The sequence below is a fragment of the Microcebus murinus genome, chromosome 14, assembly GCF_040939455.1.
Source record: "Microcebus murinus isolate Inina chromosome 14, M.murinus_Inina_mat1.0, whole genome shotgun sequence".
In the NCBI taxonomy this organism is placed as follows: Eukaryota; Metazoa; Chordata; class Mammalia; order Primates; family Cheirogaleidae; genus Microcebus; species Microcebus murinus.
The window spans coordinates 30,262,490-30,283,411 of NC_134117.1; the positions used below are offsets into that span (position 1 = coordinate 30,262,490).

The following is a 20,922-nucleotide window of genomic DNA, read 5'->3' on the forward strand; positions in this document are numbered from 1 at the left end:
TCTGTCTCAAAAAAAAAAAAAAAAAAAAGTATATGGTGTGTGTAAAATTTCTCTGTAAATTGTCAGAGTCCCTGTAAACATCACTGATAAAACATTGTGTAACTGGGTCTTGACATAACTTAATTTTTCTTAGTAAAACAGGTGGAAATAACTGTATTAGTAAATTTAGAAAGAACATGATGATATCTTTACAGAACATGCCTTTGCACAAGCACTACCATGAGTGATCTATAATATACATCATTCTGATTGTATTGAGTTCCTCATGGGCACTTAATGTCAGTCAGCTTCCATTCTGGTCTGCACATTGTGGTGCTTCTGAACTGTGGTTCTGTTTAGTGATTTCCCTACCTCCCAACCTCTGTTGCATGTACAACTGTTATTTGGTGTACATTATTTCATTCTATTATTTCTGATAGTGACAGACCAAAAACATCGGAAGCAGCTGTGTCTGGAGGAGACTTCAAGGTGAAGAAGCTGTAGTTTCTCAAACCCTCCCCACTAAATCTCTGAGTTTGACTCCTCCATCAGCTGTGCTGAGCAACATTCACTTCTGTAGTGATGCAAAGGGGAGAGCCCTGTCTTTTATATACTTGGGCTGCAATCCAGTACAATTAAGCCAGAATATCCAGGGTGGGTAGAGGAAAGAAGAAGGCTAAAGAACATTTTATTTTTATCTCTCTTTGTTGGCCAAAGTCCACTCAGAAGACAACATGAGTGGATCTAGGTGATCACCACTTCATATGTCAAAGAGCACACTGAATTAGAGCATTATAAAAGCCTTGGAGTGCAAGCTCACAGTTGTCTTGGTAAGAAGAGAAGGCTGCAATGGACCCAGCTGTGGTTCTCGTGCTCTGTCTCTCCAGTTTGCTTCTCATCTTCCTCTGGAGACAGAGCTCTGGGAGAGGGAAGCTCCCTCCTGGCCCCACTCCTCTCCCAATAATTGGAAATATCCTACAGATTGATGTTAAGAACTTCAAGAATACTATCAGTAATGTAAGTATGCTTTATGTTTCTTCAGTGGCTTGCAAAAGGATAAGTTATTGGACTTCCTTTTTAAAATAAAATATATTCTGCCTATTTAGGTCTCTCACCACCTTAGTTAAATATATTCCTAATTGTTTAATTTTCTTTGATGCTATTGTGAAATGTATTGCATCTTTGATTTATTTCTTGATTTGACCATTATTGACATATATAAAAACTTATGATTAGTGTGCATTGATTTTGCATTCTGAGACTTGGTTGAATTTGTTTATCAATTCCAGGAGTCTCTTAGTTGAATCATTGGGGTTTTCTAGATATAATATCCTATTGTCAGCAAAAAGTGATAGTTTCACCTCTTCTGCTCACATTTGGGTGCCCTTGATTTCTTTCTCCCTCTGATTGTTCTGGCTAGAACTTCCAGCAATATGTTGAATAGAGGGCAAATTTGTCTTGTTCCCGTTCTAAGAGGGAATGATTTCAATTTTTCCCTGTTTAGTATGATGTTGGCTGGAGTTTGTTTTATATGATTTTAATAATTTTGAGGAATGTCCCATCTATGCCTATTTTGTTAAGAGTTCATGTCATAAAAGGGTGATGAATTTTATCAAATACTTTTCTGTGTCTATTGAGAGGATCTTATGGTCTTTGTTTTTGCTTTTATTTATATGGTGAATTACATTTATAGATTTACATATGTTGACCCATCTTTGCATCTCTGGGATGAGGCCCATCTGGTTATCAGGAATTATTTTTTTGATGTGCAGTTGACTTCAGTGTGCTAAGATTTTATTGAGAATTTTTGCATCTATATTCATAAGGGATAGTGGTCTGTAGCTTTCTTTTTTTGTTGTGTCCTTTCCTGGCTTTGGTATCAAGGTGATATTGGCTTCATAGAATGAGTTGGGGTGGCTTACATCCTTTTAATTTTGTACAATAATTTCTGCAGTATAGGTACAAGTTGTTCTTTGTAGTTTTAGAACCAAAGAGTTTATACTCCCATAGTATTTTGAAACAAACAAACAAAAAAATCACTGGTATAGAAAATGTCTCAAGGCCTTTCAAGGAACAAAATGATTCATGAAACTATTTCTAGAAAATATTTAAAATACTTCTGGTGAGAGAAAAAAATTGGCAGATTAGTGATAACCTCCTGGCTCTCTGTTTCCAGAGAAGTAGGTGAAGAACTTGGATGGCTACACATGAGAGGATCACTCCCTCCCAAGAATAGCATTGTGAATCTGCAGAGAAATAGCATGAGGCACACAATGCAGGGGCAAAAAATGGTTAATGGGAGATACGATTGCAAACACTGGAGAGTGCTTGATACGTAATAGGGAATAAAGTGCGGGATGGTCATGCCTGTCTAGCCAGCCAGTGCAGTGTGATCTGACCCACAGGAAGATGCTTGGCTTCTACACTGACCTATGCACGCACTCAGACAGGGACATTTCTGAGTCAGTGCAAAGTCCTCGCATGGGGGGACAGGCTCTGTGGGGAGGAGACAATAGTGTGAAGCATTTTGAACTCCCTGGTGCTCTGTGCTGGAACCACACTGGGTAGGGGGAGGCACCGGCCTGAGTGGTTACTTCTCACTGCCATGTGAGGGAGTTTGGAGACAGGCACCTTGCCCTGGTGGTCAGTGGGAGCAGAACAAAGGAGGTGAATGCTGAAAGGGGGGCTCTGCCCCTGAAAACCACTGATGATTAGGTTGGCTCAGGGTGGGGAAGAAAGAACAGGATCCTCTGCTAGGCAGATGTGAGACTGTGGCACTGTGATGCAGATGGGACAGCTGGCAGCCTGTTGATTCAGTCCACTGGACCAGCATCTGCCAACTCCTGAGTGGTCACCCCCAGTGCTAGCTGTCTAGGGCTGAGCATCCAACATTTTTGGGGTGCACAACTTGGATATGCTGTGGCATGCTACAGTTTCAGGCAGCACCACTCCCCCTTCCTGGGGACTTTCGTGCCAGTACAGCAGGCTCCACACTTGGAGGTGGGGAGAAGTGAAACAGCCTTCTCTGTGCAGCTGGCATGAATCCCAGGACTTTGGTGCTAAAAAATAGAGTGCAACCTGTTGATTTGGATAGGCAGGCTGGTGTTAGCAGGTGAATCTTGAGTACTTCTCCCCAGTTCTAGTTCTCCAGGGGTGGGGGACCAACACCTGTGGGATCCCCAGCCCACAGATGCTGGGGATCATGGTGGTGTCAGGCAATACTCCTCCAGCACCCTGGTGACTTTCCCTTGGAGGTGGGGAGAAGTGAGAAAAGCTGCTTTCTCTGTGCGAGTGGAATGAATCTGTGGTGCTTTGGTGCTGAACAATAGCTGGTGGCCTGTTGATTTGGCCTCCTGGGCTGGCTTCAGTCATCTAATAGCGTCATAACTCCAGGGCTTGCTCTCTACATCTGGGCAGCTGCCAGGATTGGGGTTTGTGGACAGGGAAGGAAAAATCTGGCCAGAGACGTCAGCAATTGCACCAATTGATGCCTCCCATAAGGAGCAGCCTTCCAAGTGTGGTGAAAGATCCCTGAATAACATATTAGTGGCTCCCCCTACTGGCAGATCAAGCAAGCATAGAAATACACACACCAAGGCTTGTAGGCACCATCTATCTTTTTTTTTTTTTAATTTCAGGATATTATGAGAGTACAAACATTTTGGTTACATGTTATGACTTTGCCACACCCAGGCCATGATTTGAAGCATGCCCTTCCCCCCTACAATGCTTACTGCATCCACTAGTTGTGAGTTTACCCACCCCAATCCCCCAACTCCCAACGAATATTACTACCATGTCAGTACCTTAGTGTTGATCAGTTAGTGCCAATTTGACGACGAGTACATGTGGTGCTTATTATTCCATTCTTGTGATACCTCACTTCGGAGGATGGGCCCAAGCTTTATCCAGGAAAATATAAGAGGTGCTAGATTATCATAATATTTTGTAACTGAGTAGTATTCCATTGTGCACATATACCATATTTTATCAAACCACTTGTGGATTGACAGGCCTGTGGATTGACAAGGGTTGTTTCCACATCCTTGCATGGTGAATTGTGCTGCCATAAGCCTTTAAGTGCAGATGTCTTTATTGTAGAATGTCTTTTGTTCCTTTGGGTAGATGCCTAATGGTGTTATTGCTGGATTGAATGGTATTTCTATTTTTAGCTCTTTGAGGTGTCTCCAAACTATTTTCCACACAGATTGTACTAATTTGCAGTCTCACTTGCCCTTATCCCAATCTCAAAGGATACAATGTCCAAGTAACCCTTGCAAGTGGCAAGACCCTTCCTAAAGATTGGGCATTCATATAGCTCATCCTGGAGAACACAGCCTAACACAGAGACATCGATAACTGGCTCCTCCATGTACACTACAATCAATGACAGAGAGGGCAATTACATAGCTTAACACAGTGCCTTACATCTCAAGATATTAGAGGACAGTAGAGTTATACACACAAGTGTGATCCACCAGATGGGAGCTTAAGCTATAGGACCAAACTTACTAGTGCCCATTGGCAGGAGGTGAAGACAACAGGTAAGAGGTAATGCAACTTCCTAATATACCTCCAAGGCAATACAGGACCAGTGCACCTCTCCCCAGCACTGTCAGGGAATGACCCTTGGGAACTTATAGGTGGGGCCATAAAGCAGTCCTACCATCCTAAGTTCTCTACCAAGTAGCCTCATGAGAAAGAATCAGTGAAAGAATGCAGGAAATATTAAAGTTCAGAGAGAAATGTCACCCTCAAAAGAAATCATTAGATCCTCACACTGGATACCAACTTAAATGAAATGATTAAAATAACAGGGGAAGAATTCTGAATATGGATTCTAAGAAAACTCAACGGAATTGAGGAAAAAATAGAAACTCAACACAAAGAAGCCACAAGGACAACACAGAAAATGAATAAAATATTCTCTAAAGAAATTGAAATATTATGAAAGAACTAAACTGAAATACTGGAAATGAAAGAGCTATTCAAAGAACTGAGGCCAGGCATGGTGGCTCACGCCTGTAATCCTAGCACTTTGGGAGGCCGAGGCGGGCAGATTGCTCAAGGTCAGGAGTTCGAAACAAGCCTGAGCGAGACCCCGTCTCTACCAAAAATAGAAAGAAATTAATTGACCAACTAAAAATATATATACAAAAAATTAGCTGGGCATGGTGGTGCATGTCTGTAGTCCCAGCTACTCGGGAGGCTGAGGCAGTAGGATCGCTGAGCCCTGGAGATTGAGGTTGCTGTGAGCCAGGCTGACGCCTCGGCACTCACTCTAGCCTGGGCAACAAAGTGAGACTCTGTCTCAAAAAAAAAAAAAAAAAAAAAAAAAAAAAAAAAAAAAGAACTGAAAACACAGTGGAAAGCCTTAAGGATAGGATGGATCACACTGAGGAATGAATATCAGAGCTTGATGATAATGCCTATGTGCTAAACAAATCAGATGAAGAAAAAGAACACAGAAGCAAGAGATAAGAAAAAAAAATACAATACATGTGGGATTATGTAAAGAAACCAAATATAAGAATTATAGACATCTTGGAGAGAAAAGAAGAAAATATACAAGGGCTGGATAAACTATTTCTTAGAAGACTGGAGGAAAACCTACCTGGCCAGAAACCTAGATATCACACAGGACTCCTGGGAGACTCAATGTGAAAAGGCAATCACCACATCACATAGTTATTAGGCTTGACAAAGTAAACATGAAAGAGGCAATTCTTTGAGCAGCAAGACAAAAAAAAGCACATAACCTACAAAGGAAAACCTATCAGACTAACTGCAGACTTTTCAACTGAAACTTTACAAGTCAGAAGGAACTAGACACCCATACTTAATCTTCTGAAACAAAATAATGGTCAACTTAGAATTCTTTACCCAGCAAAACTAAGCTTCCTTTATGAGGGAGAAATAAAGACTTTCCCAGACAAGTAATCACTGATGGAATTTGTGAAGACCAGACCTTTCCTGCAGGAAGTGTTCAGATCTGCATTATACACTGAACAGTGCAATAGACATCCACCAAGGCAAAATCACTCAAGAGTTAAAGTCCAGAACCTTGATTCCACAATGATTTGAGAGAGAAAACAAAACAATAAGAATTTATCCAACACTATGAACAGAAATATACCCCAAATTTCAATTCTCTCAATAAATGTAAATGGCTTGAATTGTCCACTGAAGAGATACAGACTGGCTGAGTGGATAAAAAAATAGAAGCCAAGTATCTGATGTCTCCAGGAAATGTATCTTACCCACAAAGATGCTTTCAGACTCAAGGTCAAGGGTTGGAAAATAAATACCAGGCAAATGAAAAATAAAAGAAAGCTGGGGTAGCTGTTCTTATATCAAATAACATAAACTTTAAACAGCAAAAGTAAAGATAGACAAAGATGGTTACTATATAATGGTGAAGGGAAAAGTCCAACAGGAAGACTTAACAATTCTTAATATTTATGCACCCAACACTGGAGCACCCAGATGCATAAAGCAAACCCTGCATGATCTAAATAACATGATAAACAGTAATGTCATAGTAGCTGGAGATTTTAACACCTTACTGACTGAATTGGACATGTCCTACAAGAAGAAAATAACAACAACAACAACAACAACAAAAAACAATGGACTTAAAAAGGGCTCCAGAACAAATGAGTTTAATAGACATCTACAGAACATTCCACCCAAATAAAACCTAATATACATTCTTCTCATCAGCTCATGGAAATTTCTGTAAAATTGATCACATCCTAGGCTGTAAATCAGATCTCAACAAATTTTAAAAAGTAGAAATTTGACCACAGATTTTCTCAGATCAAATGGAATAAAATTAGATATCAATTCTAACAGAAACACTCACCACTTCACAAAATCATGGAAATTAAGCAATCCATTGCTGAGTGACTATTGGTTCAAGAAGGAGATCCAGATAGAAATCAAAAGATTCTTAGAACTAAGTGATAATGGGGACACAAGTTATCAAAATCTATGGGATACAGCAAAAGCATTCCTGAGAGGAAAACTAATAGCATTAAATGCTCACATCCAAAAGACAGAAAGCTCACAAATCAACAAACTAATAAACCATCTTAAGGAAATGGAAAAGGAAGAGCAAATTAATCCTAAACCTAGCAGAAGAAAAGAAATAACTAGGATCAGAACGGAACTAAATGGCATTTAGAAGAAAACAACTATATAGACAGTTAATAAAACCAAAGGTTGGTTTTTTGAAAACATAAACAAAATTGACAGCCCTCTTGGTAGATTGACAAGAACTAGAAAGGAAAGGACTATAATAAACTCAAGTAGAAATGAAAAAGGAGAGATCACTATAGACGTCATGGAAATACAAAACATTATCTTTGTACAATAAAACTCTATATGTCTAAAAACTACAAAACATGGAGGAAATGGACAAATACTTAGAAACACACAATCTTCCTAGACTCAATCAGGAATAAATAGAATTCCTGAATAGACCAATATCAAGCACAGAAAGTGAAGCAGCAATTAAAAATATTCCAACAAAAAAAGTCCTAGAGCACCTGAATTTAACAAGGTTAAAAAGAAGAACTCATACCTATAATGCAGAAATTATTCCACAACATTGGGAAGGTTGGTATCCTCTGAAACTCATTCTATGAAGTCAATATCACCTGGATGCCAAAGCCAGGATAGGACACAACAAAAAAAGAAAACTACTGACCAATATTCCCCATGAATATAGATGCAAAAATACTTAGCAAAATCTTAGCAAACTGAATCCAACAGCACATCAAAAAAATAATTTATCATGACCAGGTGAACTTTATCCCAGAAATGCAAGTTTGGTTCAGCATATTCAAATCTATAAATGCAATTCACCACATAAATAAAAGCAAGAACAGAGACCATATGATTCTCTGTATAGATTCAGAAAAATATTTCACAGAATCCAGCACACTTTTATGATAAAAACTCTTAACAAAATAGGCATAGATGGGACATACCTTAAAATTATTAAAGCCATGTATGATAAATCCACAGCTAATATCATACTGAATGGGGCAAAATTAAAAGGATTCCCACTTAGAACCAGAACCAGGCAAGGTTGTCCATTATCTCCACTTCTATTCAACATGGTGCTGGAAGTCTTTGCCACAATGATCAAACAAGAGAGGGGAATTAAGGGTGTCCAAATGCAGGCAGAAGAGGTCAAACTCTTACTCTATGCTGACCATATGATATTATATCTAGAAAATCTCAAGAATTAAACAAAGAGATTACTGGAATTGATAAATTAATTTAGTAAAGTCTCAGGATACAAAATCAATGCACAGAAATCAGTGCCATCCATATACACCAATAACAGTCAAGCCAAGAGTCAAATCTAAGATGCAACATCTTTGACAATAGTATCAAAGAAAATTAAATATTTAGAAATATATTTAATGAAAGAGATGAGAAACACATAAAGGAAGAATTACAAAACACTCAGAAAAAAATTTTTTAGAAGATGTAAACAGATGGAAAACCCTAACGTGCTAATGATTGGCATAATCACTATTGTTAAAATGTCCATACTACCTAAAGTGATCTACAGAATTAATACAATTCCTATCAAAATATCATCATTTTACAGATCTAGAAAACATAATTCTATGCTTTGTATGAAACCAGAGAAGACCCTGTATAGCCAAAACAATCTTAAGCAAAAAGAAAAAATTGGGAGGCATCAGTCTACCAGACTTCAAGCTTTACTACAAGGTTGTAGTAACCAAAGAAGCATGGGACTGGCACAAGAACAGAGATACAGACCTTTGGAACCAGATTGAGAACCCAGATTTAAAACCATCCTAATATTGTCATCTAATCTTTGACAAAGCAGACAAAAATATACATTGGGGTAAAGAATCTCTATTCAATAAATGGTGCTGGGACAGCTGCATAACCACATGCAGAAGATTGAAACTGGATCCCCACCTCTCACCTCTCACAAAAATCAACTCATGATGGATAACAGACTTAAACCTAAGGCATGAAACCTTAAGAATTCTGGAAGAAAATGTGATGAAAACTCTTATAGAAATCAGCTTAGGCAAAGATTTATGAAGAGGACCACCAAATCAATCAGCAGCAACAAAAATAAATAAATGGGACCTGATCAAATTAAAAAGCTTCTGCACAGCCAATGACACTATCATTAGAATGAATAGACAACCTACAGAATGGGAGAAAATATTTGCATGCTACACATCTGATAAAGAGCTGATAACAAGAATCTATATAGAACTTATGAAAATTAACAAGAAAAAATAAAACAACAACATCAAAAAGTGGGCAGAGTATATGAATGAAACTTTTCAAAAGAAGACAGAATAATGGCCAGGAAACATATAAAAAAAAGTGCTCAAAATCTCTAATCATTAGAGAAATGCAAATCAAAACCACAATAAGATATCACCTAACTCCAGTAATAATGGCCTTTATTAAAAAGTCCCAAAATAAGTAATGCTGGCATGGATGTGGAGAGTTTGGAACACTCTTGCACAGCTGGTAGGATTGCAAATAAGTACAACCTCTGTGTAAAGTAATTTGGGATATCTCAAAGAGCTAAAAGTAGATATATCATTTGATCCAGCAATCCCACTACTAGGCATCTATCCAAGGAAAAATAAGACATTCTGCCATAAAGACATGTTTACCGAAATGTTCATGGCAGCACAATTCACAATTGCAAAGATGTGGAAACAACCCAATCATCAATACATGAGTGAAGTAATAAAATGTGGTATATGTATACCATGGAATACTATTCGATTACAGAAAACAGCGGTGATCTGGCACCTCTTATATTATCCTGGGTAGAGCTTGAGCCCTTCCTTTGAAGTGAGGTGTCACAAGAATGGAAAAACAAACATCACATGTATTTGCCATCAAATTGGTACTAATTGTTCAACAATAAAGTGCTCACATGGAAGTAATATTTATTGGGTGCCTGTCAGGTGAGAGGGGGTGGTGGGGGTGGGTGAACTCACAACTAATGGATGTGAGTGCACTGTAGTTGAGAAGGATACGCTTGTAGCCCTGGCTTGGATGAGGCAAAGGCACTATGTGTAACCAAAATGTTTGTACCTCTATAATATTCTGAAACCAAATAAAAAAAAAAAAGAAAAAAGTAAAATAGCATGTACTAAAAAAAAAACTTATGTTTCTCCATTATTGTAAGCCCACAAATATATGTTTTAGAGAGATTTTTTAAAGTATAAAAATGTAAAAAAATACAAACTCATCAAATTGTATTTTTAAAGGTGGTTTACCCTTTTTAGATAGATTAATTTTGTAATGTGTAAAATAAATGATTGAAATGGAAAAAAATAAATAAAACATATTCCTGGAAGCATACTGGTATAACAGATAATTGTAAAGCAACATAATCCCTACAAACATTGATGCTTCTCTTGCCTTTTCTAGTCTGTTAGTATCAGAAATAGTGGAATCAGGTAATGAATTTTGTGAGTAGAGGAACATTTAGGTTGTTGTATGGTAGAACCAAAATAATACAGTGGCAATGCTTCAGAGTGCTGTGTCCCATCTTTGTATTGTAGCCACTTGGTATGATTTTTGGCTCAAGGTAAATGGTAGGAAAACTGTATGTGATTAGAGATTTTACTCAATAAGTCACAATAGCCACAGGTTTTATTCAGAATAGCCATGAAAATTGAACTTCTCTGAATAATGAATTTATCTAGCATCAAAGAAATAGCTACGGGTTCAGGATGAGCATAAGTGAATGACAGAAACAAGTGATCAGTCAGGACACAATTGGTGGTATTAGGATTCTTTTGGGTTCTGCAGAAAGCAGCTATCAGTAGCCCAGAATGCTGGCAGACAGAAAATGTTGTTCTGCCAGGAGATGTTACATGTCCTAGTGTTGCCTCTGTGATGCTCACTCTCTCAGTGTCATTAATAACAGCAGATCCCAAAGAGGTCTGGGCATTAGAATCATCTGTTGTGACTTTGAAAGATATAAGGTTTTAGTGTTCATCCAGGGTTACTGAGTTAGAACCCCCATAGCAAGACCTCCTCATATGGTCTTGAAGCAGTCAGCCAGGTATTGGTTTCAAGGCAGGCATGAGGGACTGGTAAATTGCTCAAGAGTTTGAATAAGCAGAGATTGAAATTTGGATGTTCTATGGATCACCTCTGGGACACTGAAAATGAATTTGGAGTTCTCTGACCTGAATTTCTTTATTTGTAAAATAGGGCAAATTAGGCCGGGCGCTGTGGCTCACGCCTGTAATCCTAGCTCTTGGGAGGCCGAGGCGGGCGGATTGCTCAAGGTCAGGAGTTCGAAACCAGCCTGAGCAAGAGCGAGACCCCGTCTCTACTATAAATAGAAAGAAATTAATTGGCCAACTGATATATATATAAAAAATTAGCCGGGCATGGTGGCGCATGCCTGTAGTCCCAGCTACCCGGGAGGCTGAGGCAGAAGGATCACTCGAGCCCAGGAGTTTGAGGTTGCTGTGAGCTAGGCTGACGCCACGGCACTCACTCTAGCCTGGGCAACAAAGCGAGACTCTGTCTCAAAAAAAAAAAAAAAAAAAAAAAAAAAAAAAAAAAAAAATAGGGCAAATTAACCTGCTAAACGTATTGAGGTGAGAATTTTTTTAAATTGCAAAATATTAAAGGGGGAGAAGTGTTTTTGTCAAACACGCATAAATTGTGTCATGCTGAAGTCAGGGCTTTAGCAAACTTGCCACTGGAGCAGTGTTCGTTGTATCAGATACATACATTTTTATCACTCACTGCCCTCCCATTGTCCCCCCTTCTTGATTTCCAATATCCTTTACATTTCTTTGTGAAAGTTTACCTATTCTTTACCTGCACTTATTAGTGAGAACATGTGATGTTTGTTTTTTCATTCCTGAGATATTTCCTTTAGGATAAAGGTCTCCAGTTCCATCCAGGTTGCTCTCTAAAGGGCATTGTGTCATTCCTTTTTATGGCTGAGTACCACTCCATGGGGTGTGTATGTGTCTTTTTGAAATTATGACTTCTTTTCCTTTGAGTAGATAACCAGTTGTGGGATTGTTGGATCAATTGGTAGATCAACTTTTAGTTCTTTGATGAATCTTGATATTGTTTTCCATAGAGATTTTACTAGTATACAGTCCCACCAACAGTGTATAATCATTCCCTTTTCAGTGCATCCATGCCATCATCTATTGTTTTTAGACTTTTCTATAATGGCCATTCTGACAGGGGTGACATGAAATCTCACTGTTTTTTTTTTAAATTTTTTAAATTTCATTATATTATGGGGTTACAGATATTGTTAAGGTTACATATATTGCCCCTGCCACCCCTCCTCCCTGATGTCCCAGAGCTTCAAGCGTGTCCAACCCCCAGGGGGTACGCACCACACCCATTATGTAAGTATACACCCTTCCCTCCTCCCCTCCACCTGCCCACCATCCCATAAAAGTTTTTTTTTCTTTTTGTTTATTGGCATTTTGGTTACCTTGCATATCTTTGCCTCTCCCTAAGAAGGGTTAGGGGCATTCCCTTTCCCCTCACAATGCTTGCCACATCCCTAGGATGTGGGTCTCCCCCCCCCCAATCCCTGGTAAGTACTACCACCATTTGAGCACCATAGTTTTAATCAGTCAGTACCAATTTGATGGCGAGTAGATGTGGAGCCCATTTTCCTGGTTTTGTGTCACCTCGCTTTGGATGACAGGCTTAAGCTTAATCCAGGATAGCATAAACGGTGCTAGCTCACTGTCGTTTTTTAGAATAGACTTCAATGGGGTTTTAATTTGCATTTCTGTGATGATTAGTGATGTTGAGCATTTTTGCATATGTTTCTTGGCCATTTGTCTATCTTCTTTTGAGAAAACTCTGTTCATGTCTTTTGGCCACTCTTTAATGGGGTTATTAGTTTTTACTTACTGATTTGTTTGAATTCGTTGTGGATTCTGGATGTTAGACATTCCTTGGTATATAGTTTGTGAATATTTTCTCTCATTCTGTAGATTATCTGTTTAGTCTCTGATTATTTTTCTTGCTGTGCAGAAACTTTCTCATTTAATTATCCCATTTATTAATTTGTTATCATTGCTGTGTTTGCCATCTGGGTCTTACTCATAAATTCGTTGCCTAAGCCAATGGCTAGAAGAGTTTTTCCTACTTTTTCCTTCTAGAAATTTTATGGTTTTAGGTCTTACATTTAAGTCTTTAATCCATGTAGAATTAAGGTTTTTTTTATATTGCAAGAGAGGGAGGGCTCTTGATCCATTCTTCTGCATGTGGCTATCTAATTTTCTCAGCACTATTTATTTATTTTTTATTTCAGCATATTATAGGGGTACAAATGTTAGGGTTATGTGTATTGCCTTTGCCTCCCCTCCCCCCTCGAGTCAGAGTTTCAAGCGTGTCCATCCCCCAGATGATGTGCATTGCGCTCATTATGCATGTATATGCCCATCCCCTCCTCCGTCCTCCCACCTGCCTGACACCCGATAAATGTTTTTTTTTTTTAATTTTGGTTATATTTTATATCTTTGCCTTTCCCTAGCAAGGGTTAGAGATATGCCCATCCTCTCCACAACGCTCACCACATCCCTCAGATGTGGGTCTACCCCCCAACCCCCGAATACCTGGCGAACAATACCATTTGAGCACCATAGTGTTAACCATTAAGTACCAATTTGATAGCGAGTACATGTGGAGCCCATTTTTCTGATCTTGTGTCACCTCACTTTGGATAATGATTATAATTAAGCTTAAGCTTAATCCTGGATAATATGTGATGCTAGCTCGCTGTCGTTTCTTAGAATTGAGTAATATTCCATTGTAAACATATACCAAATTTTAATAATCCACTCATGAATTGATGGGCACTTGGGTTGTTTCCATGTCCTTGCAATAGTGAATTGTGCTGCCATAAACATTTGGGTGCAGATGTCTTTATAATAGAATGTCTTATGCTCTTTTGGGTAGATACCTAATAATGCTATTGCTGGGTATCATGGTATTTCTATTTTTAGCTCTTTGAGATATCTTCAAATTCTTTTCCACAAAGATTGCACTAATTTGCAGTCCCACCAGCAATGTAAGAGTGTTCCTGTCTCTCCATATCTTCACCAGCATTTGTTGTTTTGGGGTATCTTGATACAAGCCAATCTCACTGGGGTTAGGCGATATCTCATTATGGTTTTGATTGCATTTCTCTAATGATTAGAGATGTTGAGCAGTTTTTTATATATTTGCAGACCATTATTCTGTCTTCTTTGGAGATGTTTCTGTTCATTTCCATTGCCCATTTCTTAATGGGGTTGTATGATTTTGTCTTGATAATTCTTTTGAGTTCTAGATAAATTCTTGTTATCAAACCTTTATTGGAAGTTGTAGGGAGAAAATATTTTCTCCCATTCTATAGGTTGTCTATTTGCTCTAATGATAGTTTCCTTGGCTGTGCAGAAGCTTTCTAATTTTATCAGATCTAATTTATTTATTTTCGTTGCTGCAGTAATTGCTTTCAAGGTCTTCTTCAAGAATTCTTTGCCTAGGCTGATGTCTGAAAGGGTCTTCCCAACATCTTCTTCTAGGATTCTTAAGGTTTCATGCCTTAGGTTTAAATCTGTTATCCATCTTGAGTGAATTTTTGTGAGAGGTAAAAGGCAAGGATCCTGATTCATTCTTCTGCATGTAGCTATCCAGTTTTCCCAGCACCGTTTATTGAAAAGAGATTCTTTTCCCCAATGTATATTTTTGTCTGCTTTATCAAATATTAGGTTACCATATGCAGATGGTTTCATCTCTGGAATCTCGTCCTGTTCCAAAGATCAATGCCTCTGTTCTTGTGCCAGTGCAAGGCTGATTTAATTATTATTGCTTTATAGTACAGCTTGAAGTCAGGAAGACTGATGCCTCCCAGTATGTTCTTTTTACTTAAGATTGCTTTGGCTATATGAGGTTTTTTTCTGGTTCCATACAAAATGAAGAATTGTTTTTTGTAGGTCTGTAAAGAATGATGGTGGTAATTTGATGGGGATTGCATTAATTCTGTAGATCACTCTAGGTAATATTGACATTTTAATAATATCTATTCTACCAATGCATGAACAAGGTAGATTTTTCCATCTGTTTACATCTTCTACAATTTCTTTTTTAGCATTTAGTAGTTCTTCTTATATAAGTCTTTCATATCTTTCATTAAATATATTCCTAGATATTTAATTTTCTTTGGAGCTATAGTAAAAGGTATTGTGTTTTTGATTTTAGTTTTGGCTTTATGGTTCTTGGCATATATGAATGCCTCTGATTTGTGTATATTGATTTTGTAACCTGAGACTTTACTGAATTCGTTTATCAAATCTAGGAGTCTCTTGGACAAATCCATGGGTTTTCTAGGTATAATATCATATCATCAGTGAAAAGCAAGAGTTTGATCTCATCTGGATGCCCTTAATACTCCTCTCTTGCCTGATTCAGCACTATTTATTGAATAGGGCATCCTTTTTCCAGCATATGTTTTTTACTGCTTTGTGACAATTCAGTTGGTCATAGCTATATGGTTTTATATCTCAGGTTTCTGCTGTGTTCCATTATATTATGTCTGTACATTTATACCAGTGCCATGATGTTCAGGTTATTATGGACTTGTAGTATAATTTGAAGTCAGGTAATGCGATGTTGCCAGATTTGTTGTTATTAAGTTTGCTTTGGCTATTTGCACTCTTTTTTGGAGTTAATTGGAATGGCAGGTCCAAGTCACACTGGAGTTCATTGATAAGTGGCAGCTATGACTATCACCATCACATTGATGCATAACCTTCAAATATATTTGAATCTGTTTATGGTAGTATGAAAACATTAAAAAATACAGTGATATTATCAGTCTGAAACAGACAGAAAATATGGACCAAATAGTGACTTCTTTTGCTGTTATTTGCATCTTGCTTCCATTACCCAGTTCTCAAAAGTCTATGGCCCTGTGTTCACTGTGTACTTTGGCATGAAGCCTGCTGTGGTGTTACATGGATATGAAGCAGTGAAGGAAGCCCTGATTGATCATGGAGAGGAGTTTTCTGGAAGAGGCCTTTTGCCAATTTCTGAAAGAACTAGTAAAGGACTTGGTAAGTGTACATGTGCCTGACTGAGTCAAAAGTGGTAAAGGGAGTAGTGAGGATGGAAACCTAGCTTGGGTGGGCAGAGCTTGGCCCACTCACATCCCTGTGGAGTGTCAGCTTCCTCCTCCTCACCTGGGATTTCCCTCCTAGTTTCTGTTTCCCATTCTGGTAGGAATCATTTTCAGCAACGGAAATAGGTGGAAGGAGATCCGGCGCTTCACCCTCATGACCCTGCGGAATTTCGGGATGGGGAAGAGGAGCATTGAGGAACGTGTCCAAGAGGAGGCCCGCTGCCTTGTGGAGGAATTGAGAAAAACCAAGGGTGGGTGACTCTCTACTCTGCATCACTGACCACTGCAGACTGCTGTCGTCACTAATGACAACCTTGGACACATTTAAGGGTGGCCAGATCTTTCAATTGGGTCTTGGTTGTCAGCCCTGCAGTGGAGGAGGGAGGTTTGAAACAGAGCTCAGGGAGCTTGTGTGCATCTGGGCTGTGTGTACAGGCAAGATTGTGCAGACAGTGTAGACATAAAAGGTCTTTAAATCTGATTTTTCTCTTTAACTTTGTTTGTTTTTTTTCAAATCAGAAATCATGAGTATACAGATTTTGAACTCGTTTTCAGGAAGTGTTAAAGAGCAATGCTTTTCCCACAGCATAAATGTAAGTTACCTATTTCAGAACATTTCACCAGAGAATACATGGAAAGGGTCATGTGGGAAATACCTCATCACACACTTACAGAGCACTTACCACGTGACCTGTGCTTTCATATAATTGGAGCATGTTTGCACGGTCACACTCACTGCCATATCTGGGTGTCTCTTTTTTGTTTATTTCGGCATATTATGGGGGTACAGATTTTAAGGTTTCAATAAATGCCCATTCCCCCCCACCACAAGTCTGAGTCTCCAGCATGACCATCCCCCAGATGGTGCACATCTCACTCATTATGTATGTATATACCCCCCACCACCCTCCCACCTGCCCAATACCCTATTACTGTAGTACCTATGTGTCCACTTAGGTGCTGCTCAGTTAAAACCAATTTGCTGGTGAGTATATGTGGTGCTTGTTTTTCCATTCTTGGGAAACTTCACTTAATAGTATGGGTTCCAGCTCTAACCAGGAAAATATAAGATGTGCTATATCACCACTGTTTCTTAGAGCTGAATAGTACTCTATGGTATACATATACCACATTTTATTAATCCATTCTTGGATTGATGGGCACTTGGGCTGTTTCCACAGCCTTGCAATTATGAATTGTGCTGCTATAAACATTTGAGTGCAGGTGTCTTTTTTGTAGAGTGTCATTGGATCATTTGGGTAGATGCCCAGCAATGGGATTGCTGGATCAAATGGTAGATTCACTTGTATCGCTTTAAGGTATCTCCATATTGCTTTCCACAGAGGTTGAACTAGTTTGCAGTCCCACCAGCAGTGTAGGAGTGTTCCTCTCTCTCCGCATCCACAGCAGCATTTGTTGTTTGGAGACTTTTTGATAAAGGCCATTCTCACTGGGGTTAAGTGATATCTCATTGTGGTTTTGATTTGCATTTCCCTGATGATTAGAGATGTTGAGCATTTTTTCATATGTTTGTTGGCCATTCTTCTGTCTTCTTTAGAAAAGTTTCTGTTCAAGTCCTTTGCCCACTTTTTAATAGGGTTATTTGATTTTTTTCTTGCTGATTTTCGAGAGTTCTAAGTATTTTCTAGTTATCAGTCCCTTATCAGATGCGTAGGATGCAAAAATTTTCTCCCATTCTGTAGGTTGTCTGTTTACTTTCATGACTATTTCTTTGGCTGTGCAAATGCTTCGTAGTTTCATCATGTCCCATTTATTTATTTTTGTTGCTGCTGTGATTGCCTTTGGGGACTTCTTCATAAATTCTTTGCCTAGGCCGATGTCTAGGAGAGTGTTCCCAACTTTTTCCTCTAGAATTCTAACAGTTTCATACCTTAGGTTTAAGTCTGTTATCCAGCGTGAGTTGATTTTTGTGAGAGGTGAAAGGTGTGGGTCCTGTTTTAGCCTTCTACAAGTGGCTATCCAGTTTTCTCAGCACCATATATTGAAAAGGGATTCTTTTCCCCAGCGTATGTTTTTGTCAAAGATTCGATGGCTATATGAGGATGGTTTTATATCAGGATTCTCACCTCTGTTCCACTGGTCAAGATTCCTATTTTTGTGCCAATACCATATTGATTTAATTACTACAGCTTTGTAGTATAGATTGATATCTGGCATATTAATGCCTCCCATTTTGTTTTTGTTGCCTAGAACTGCTTTTGACATTCGGGGTCTTCTTTGGTTCCATATGAAGCATAAAATTATTTTTTCTATATCTGTGAAGAATGCTGATGGGATTTTAATAGGTATTGCATTGAATCTGTAGATCAGTTTGGGTAGTATACACATTTTATTTTATTTTATTTTATTTTTCAAATGAATGGGAATTTAATATGAATATATGCACCTCACCAGAGATGTTTATGTTTATTACCAGGGATATCTTAGCAAGTCCATATTCCTCACAAAGTCAGTACAATTGTTGCAAAAAAATCAACTGTGGTTCTTAATACCCATTCACAGTTGACCTCAACAACGTATCTGATATAGGAGACTGATTATCTGTGACAGGCAGAAGCATGTGGTGGTCCTCAGTCCCAAGTGGAAGAGCTAGTGGTAAAGTCACATCAGAAGGCTTCACATCCATTGTTTCTGATAAAGGACTTTTTTGTATGGAATCTTGTTCACTCACAGTATGATCCTCCACACTGGAATCTAAAGTTTTATCTGCACCAGAATGGACTTTTGTTTTATGCTTCTTTAAATTTTTGATATCTGTATGAGAATTTCCACATAATTCACAGATAAATGGTCTTTCTCCTGTATGTTTTCGAGAGTGAGTGATAAGAGAACTAGAGACAGCAAATGCCTTCCCACACGTATCACACACGTAAGGTTTTTCTCCAGTATGCCTACGGACGTGATAGGTCAGGGTGCTGGCTTGGGCAAATCTCTGTCCACACCTATCACAGACATATGGCTTCTCTCCACTATGCTTCCTTGCATGAATCTTGAGATTGCTAGAAGTTGCAAATTGTAAATTGCATACATCACATTTATAGGGTTTTTCCTCACCATGATGCATGCGACTATGGAAGACTAGCTGGCATTTCTGAGCAAATCCTTTATCACACAATTCACATTTGTATGGCTTCTCACCTGTATGAGTTCTTACATGCGTTTTCAGCTGGTTACACTGGGTAAATGCCTTTCCACACAAGTGGCAGACATAAGGTTTGACTCCTTTATGTATTCTCATGTGCCTTCTCAAGCTGCTGGCTTCTGAAAACACTTTCCCACATGTGTTACACATTGGCTTGGCCTTGGAATACCTCTGATCCAGCTCTTTCCCAGAGTTCTCCAACTCATAAGGACTCTTGACACTGGCTATATTAGACATAGAGTGTTCTTTCAGAGCACAGTTTGGCTGTGATTTTCCTCGTTTCCGTTTCATTGTAACAGTTTGCACAATATCTTGTGCTGGAAAAGTATTTTCCATAACTGATGTCAATTCGAGTTCTGAATTATCATTTCTTTGTGTAACTTGTTCTACTATGGGTGCGGACAATTTATTTGTATCTAAGAATAATTCAACAGATGCATTCTCTAAAATGTCACTGGGATATTGCACTGTTTTATTCTGCCCTGTTTTTTGGGAGTTGAAAGACTTCTTTTTCTTTTTACTTTGAGATGACTTCTTTGCTAAAGCTCCTTGTTTAGGATTTGCCTGAACTAAATCTGTAGATACTTCTGATTTTTCCCGATTGTTGTAATCTCGTAGAGTAAGAAGACAAGTCTGTTGATTCAATTCAATGTTTCCAGTAATACTAGACAACTCTGTAGAAGAGGGATTAGCAATAAAAGCAAAATCTTCCATCTTTATTTTACATTTAGTGACCACCTCTTCCACTTTGAGATAGTCAGCAGCCTGATGAATTTCTTTAACATTCCAACTGTCAAGATTTAAAGTTCCTGTATATATAAACTCCAACAATTTCTGAAATCCATCAGCCTTCACCTGACTCTGATCAAGAAAGACATTGTTCTCAGAAGTGCTTCTGTAGATTGCACCAAAATACTCACTAAACGAGGCGAGCACATTCCTATGAGCTTTAAACTGGAATTCCCCAATCACTTTGGTGCAGTCACAAAGAAAACCTGCTTCCCGTTGTTTGTTCAGTCTCTCTAAAAGGTGTTCACAGTGGTGTGAATACTGCATTTTGATATCAGAATGGAATTTCACCCGAGATCGATAGCAAACCAAGGGGGGAACACAGTTTCTTCACAGTCTCTCCGCCATCTTGGGAGGACGTCACCGCGCTTCGCTCTGCCTCTCCCTTCTTCCTCCACCGCGGTGTCACGTCCGGCTTTGTCATCCCGTAGCAACTCAGGAGGCTCCGAAAGCGCTCGGGACCCTCTCGTTCTTGTTCGCACCAGCCAACTCTAGCTCAGTTTCCAGGATACCCTTACCTGGTGATAGAAGTCTGAGATGCACGAAAGCGAAGCCAAGCCAGTATACACATTTTAATGATGTTGAGTCTGCCGATCCACGAGCATGGTATGGAATTCCAACTGTTTACATCCTTTGCTATTTCATTCCTCAGTGTTTCATAGTTCTCCCTGTAGAGGTCTTTTACGTCCTTGGTTAAGTATATTCCTAGGTACTTTAATTTCTTTGTTGCTATTGTGAAGGGAATTGAGTCTTTGATATGGTTCTTATTTGATTGTTCTTGGTGTATATGAATGCT

The 20,922-nt window shown here is 38.8% G+C and overlaps 1 protein-coding gene and 1 pseudogene across 2 annotated transcripts in view; one reads left to right on the top strand and one right to left on the bottom strand.

Annotated features, from left to right (window-relative positions):
• The first annotated feature begins 678 nt into the window (after nt 1-678).
• LOC105872479 (cytochrome P450 2C19-like) overlaps nt 679-20,922 on the top strand; it is a 43,300-nt gene continuing 23,056 nt past the window's right edge. The window contains exons 1-3 of one of the 2 annotated variants that reach the window (XM_012766479.3): nt 679-996; nt 15,947-16,109; nt 16,276-16,425. In XM_012766479.3, coding sequence (XP_012621933.1) covers nt 829-996; nt 15,947-16,109; nt 16,276-16,425 — 481 coding nt within the window. In that variant the 5' untranslated portion in view covers nt 679-828. The remainder of the gene's footprint in view (nt 997-15,946; nt 16,110-16,275; nt 16,426-20,922) is intronic. The other variant, XM_076009957.1, reaches the window with a different exon arrangement.
• Nucleotides 18,562-20,540, bottom strand: LOC105872474 (myoneurin pseudogene; annotated as a pseudogene).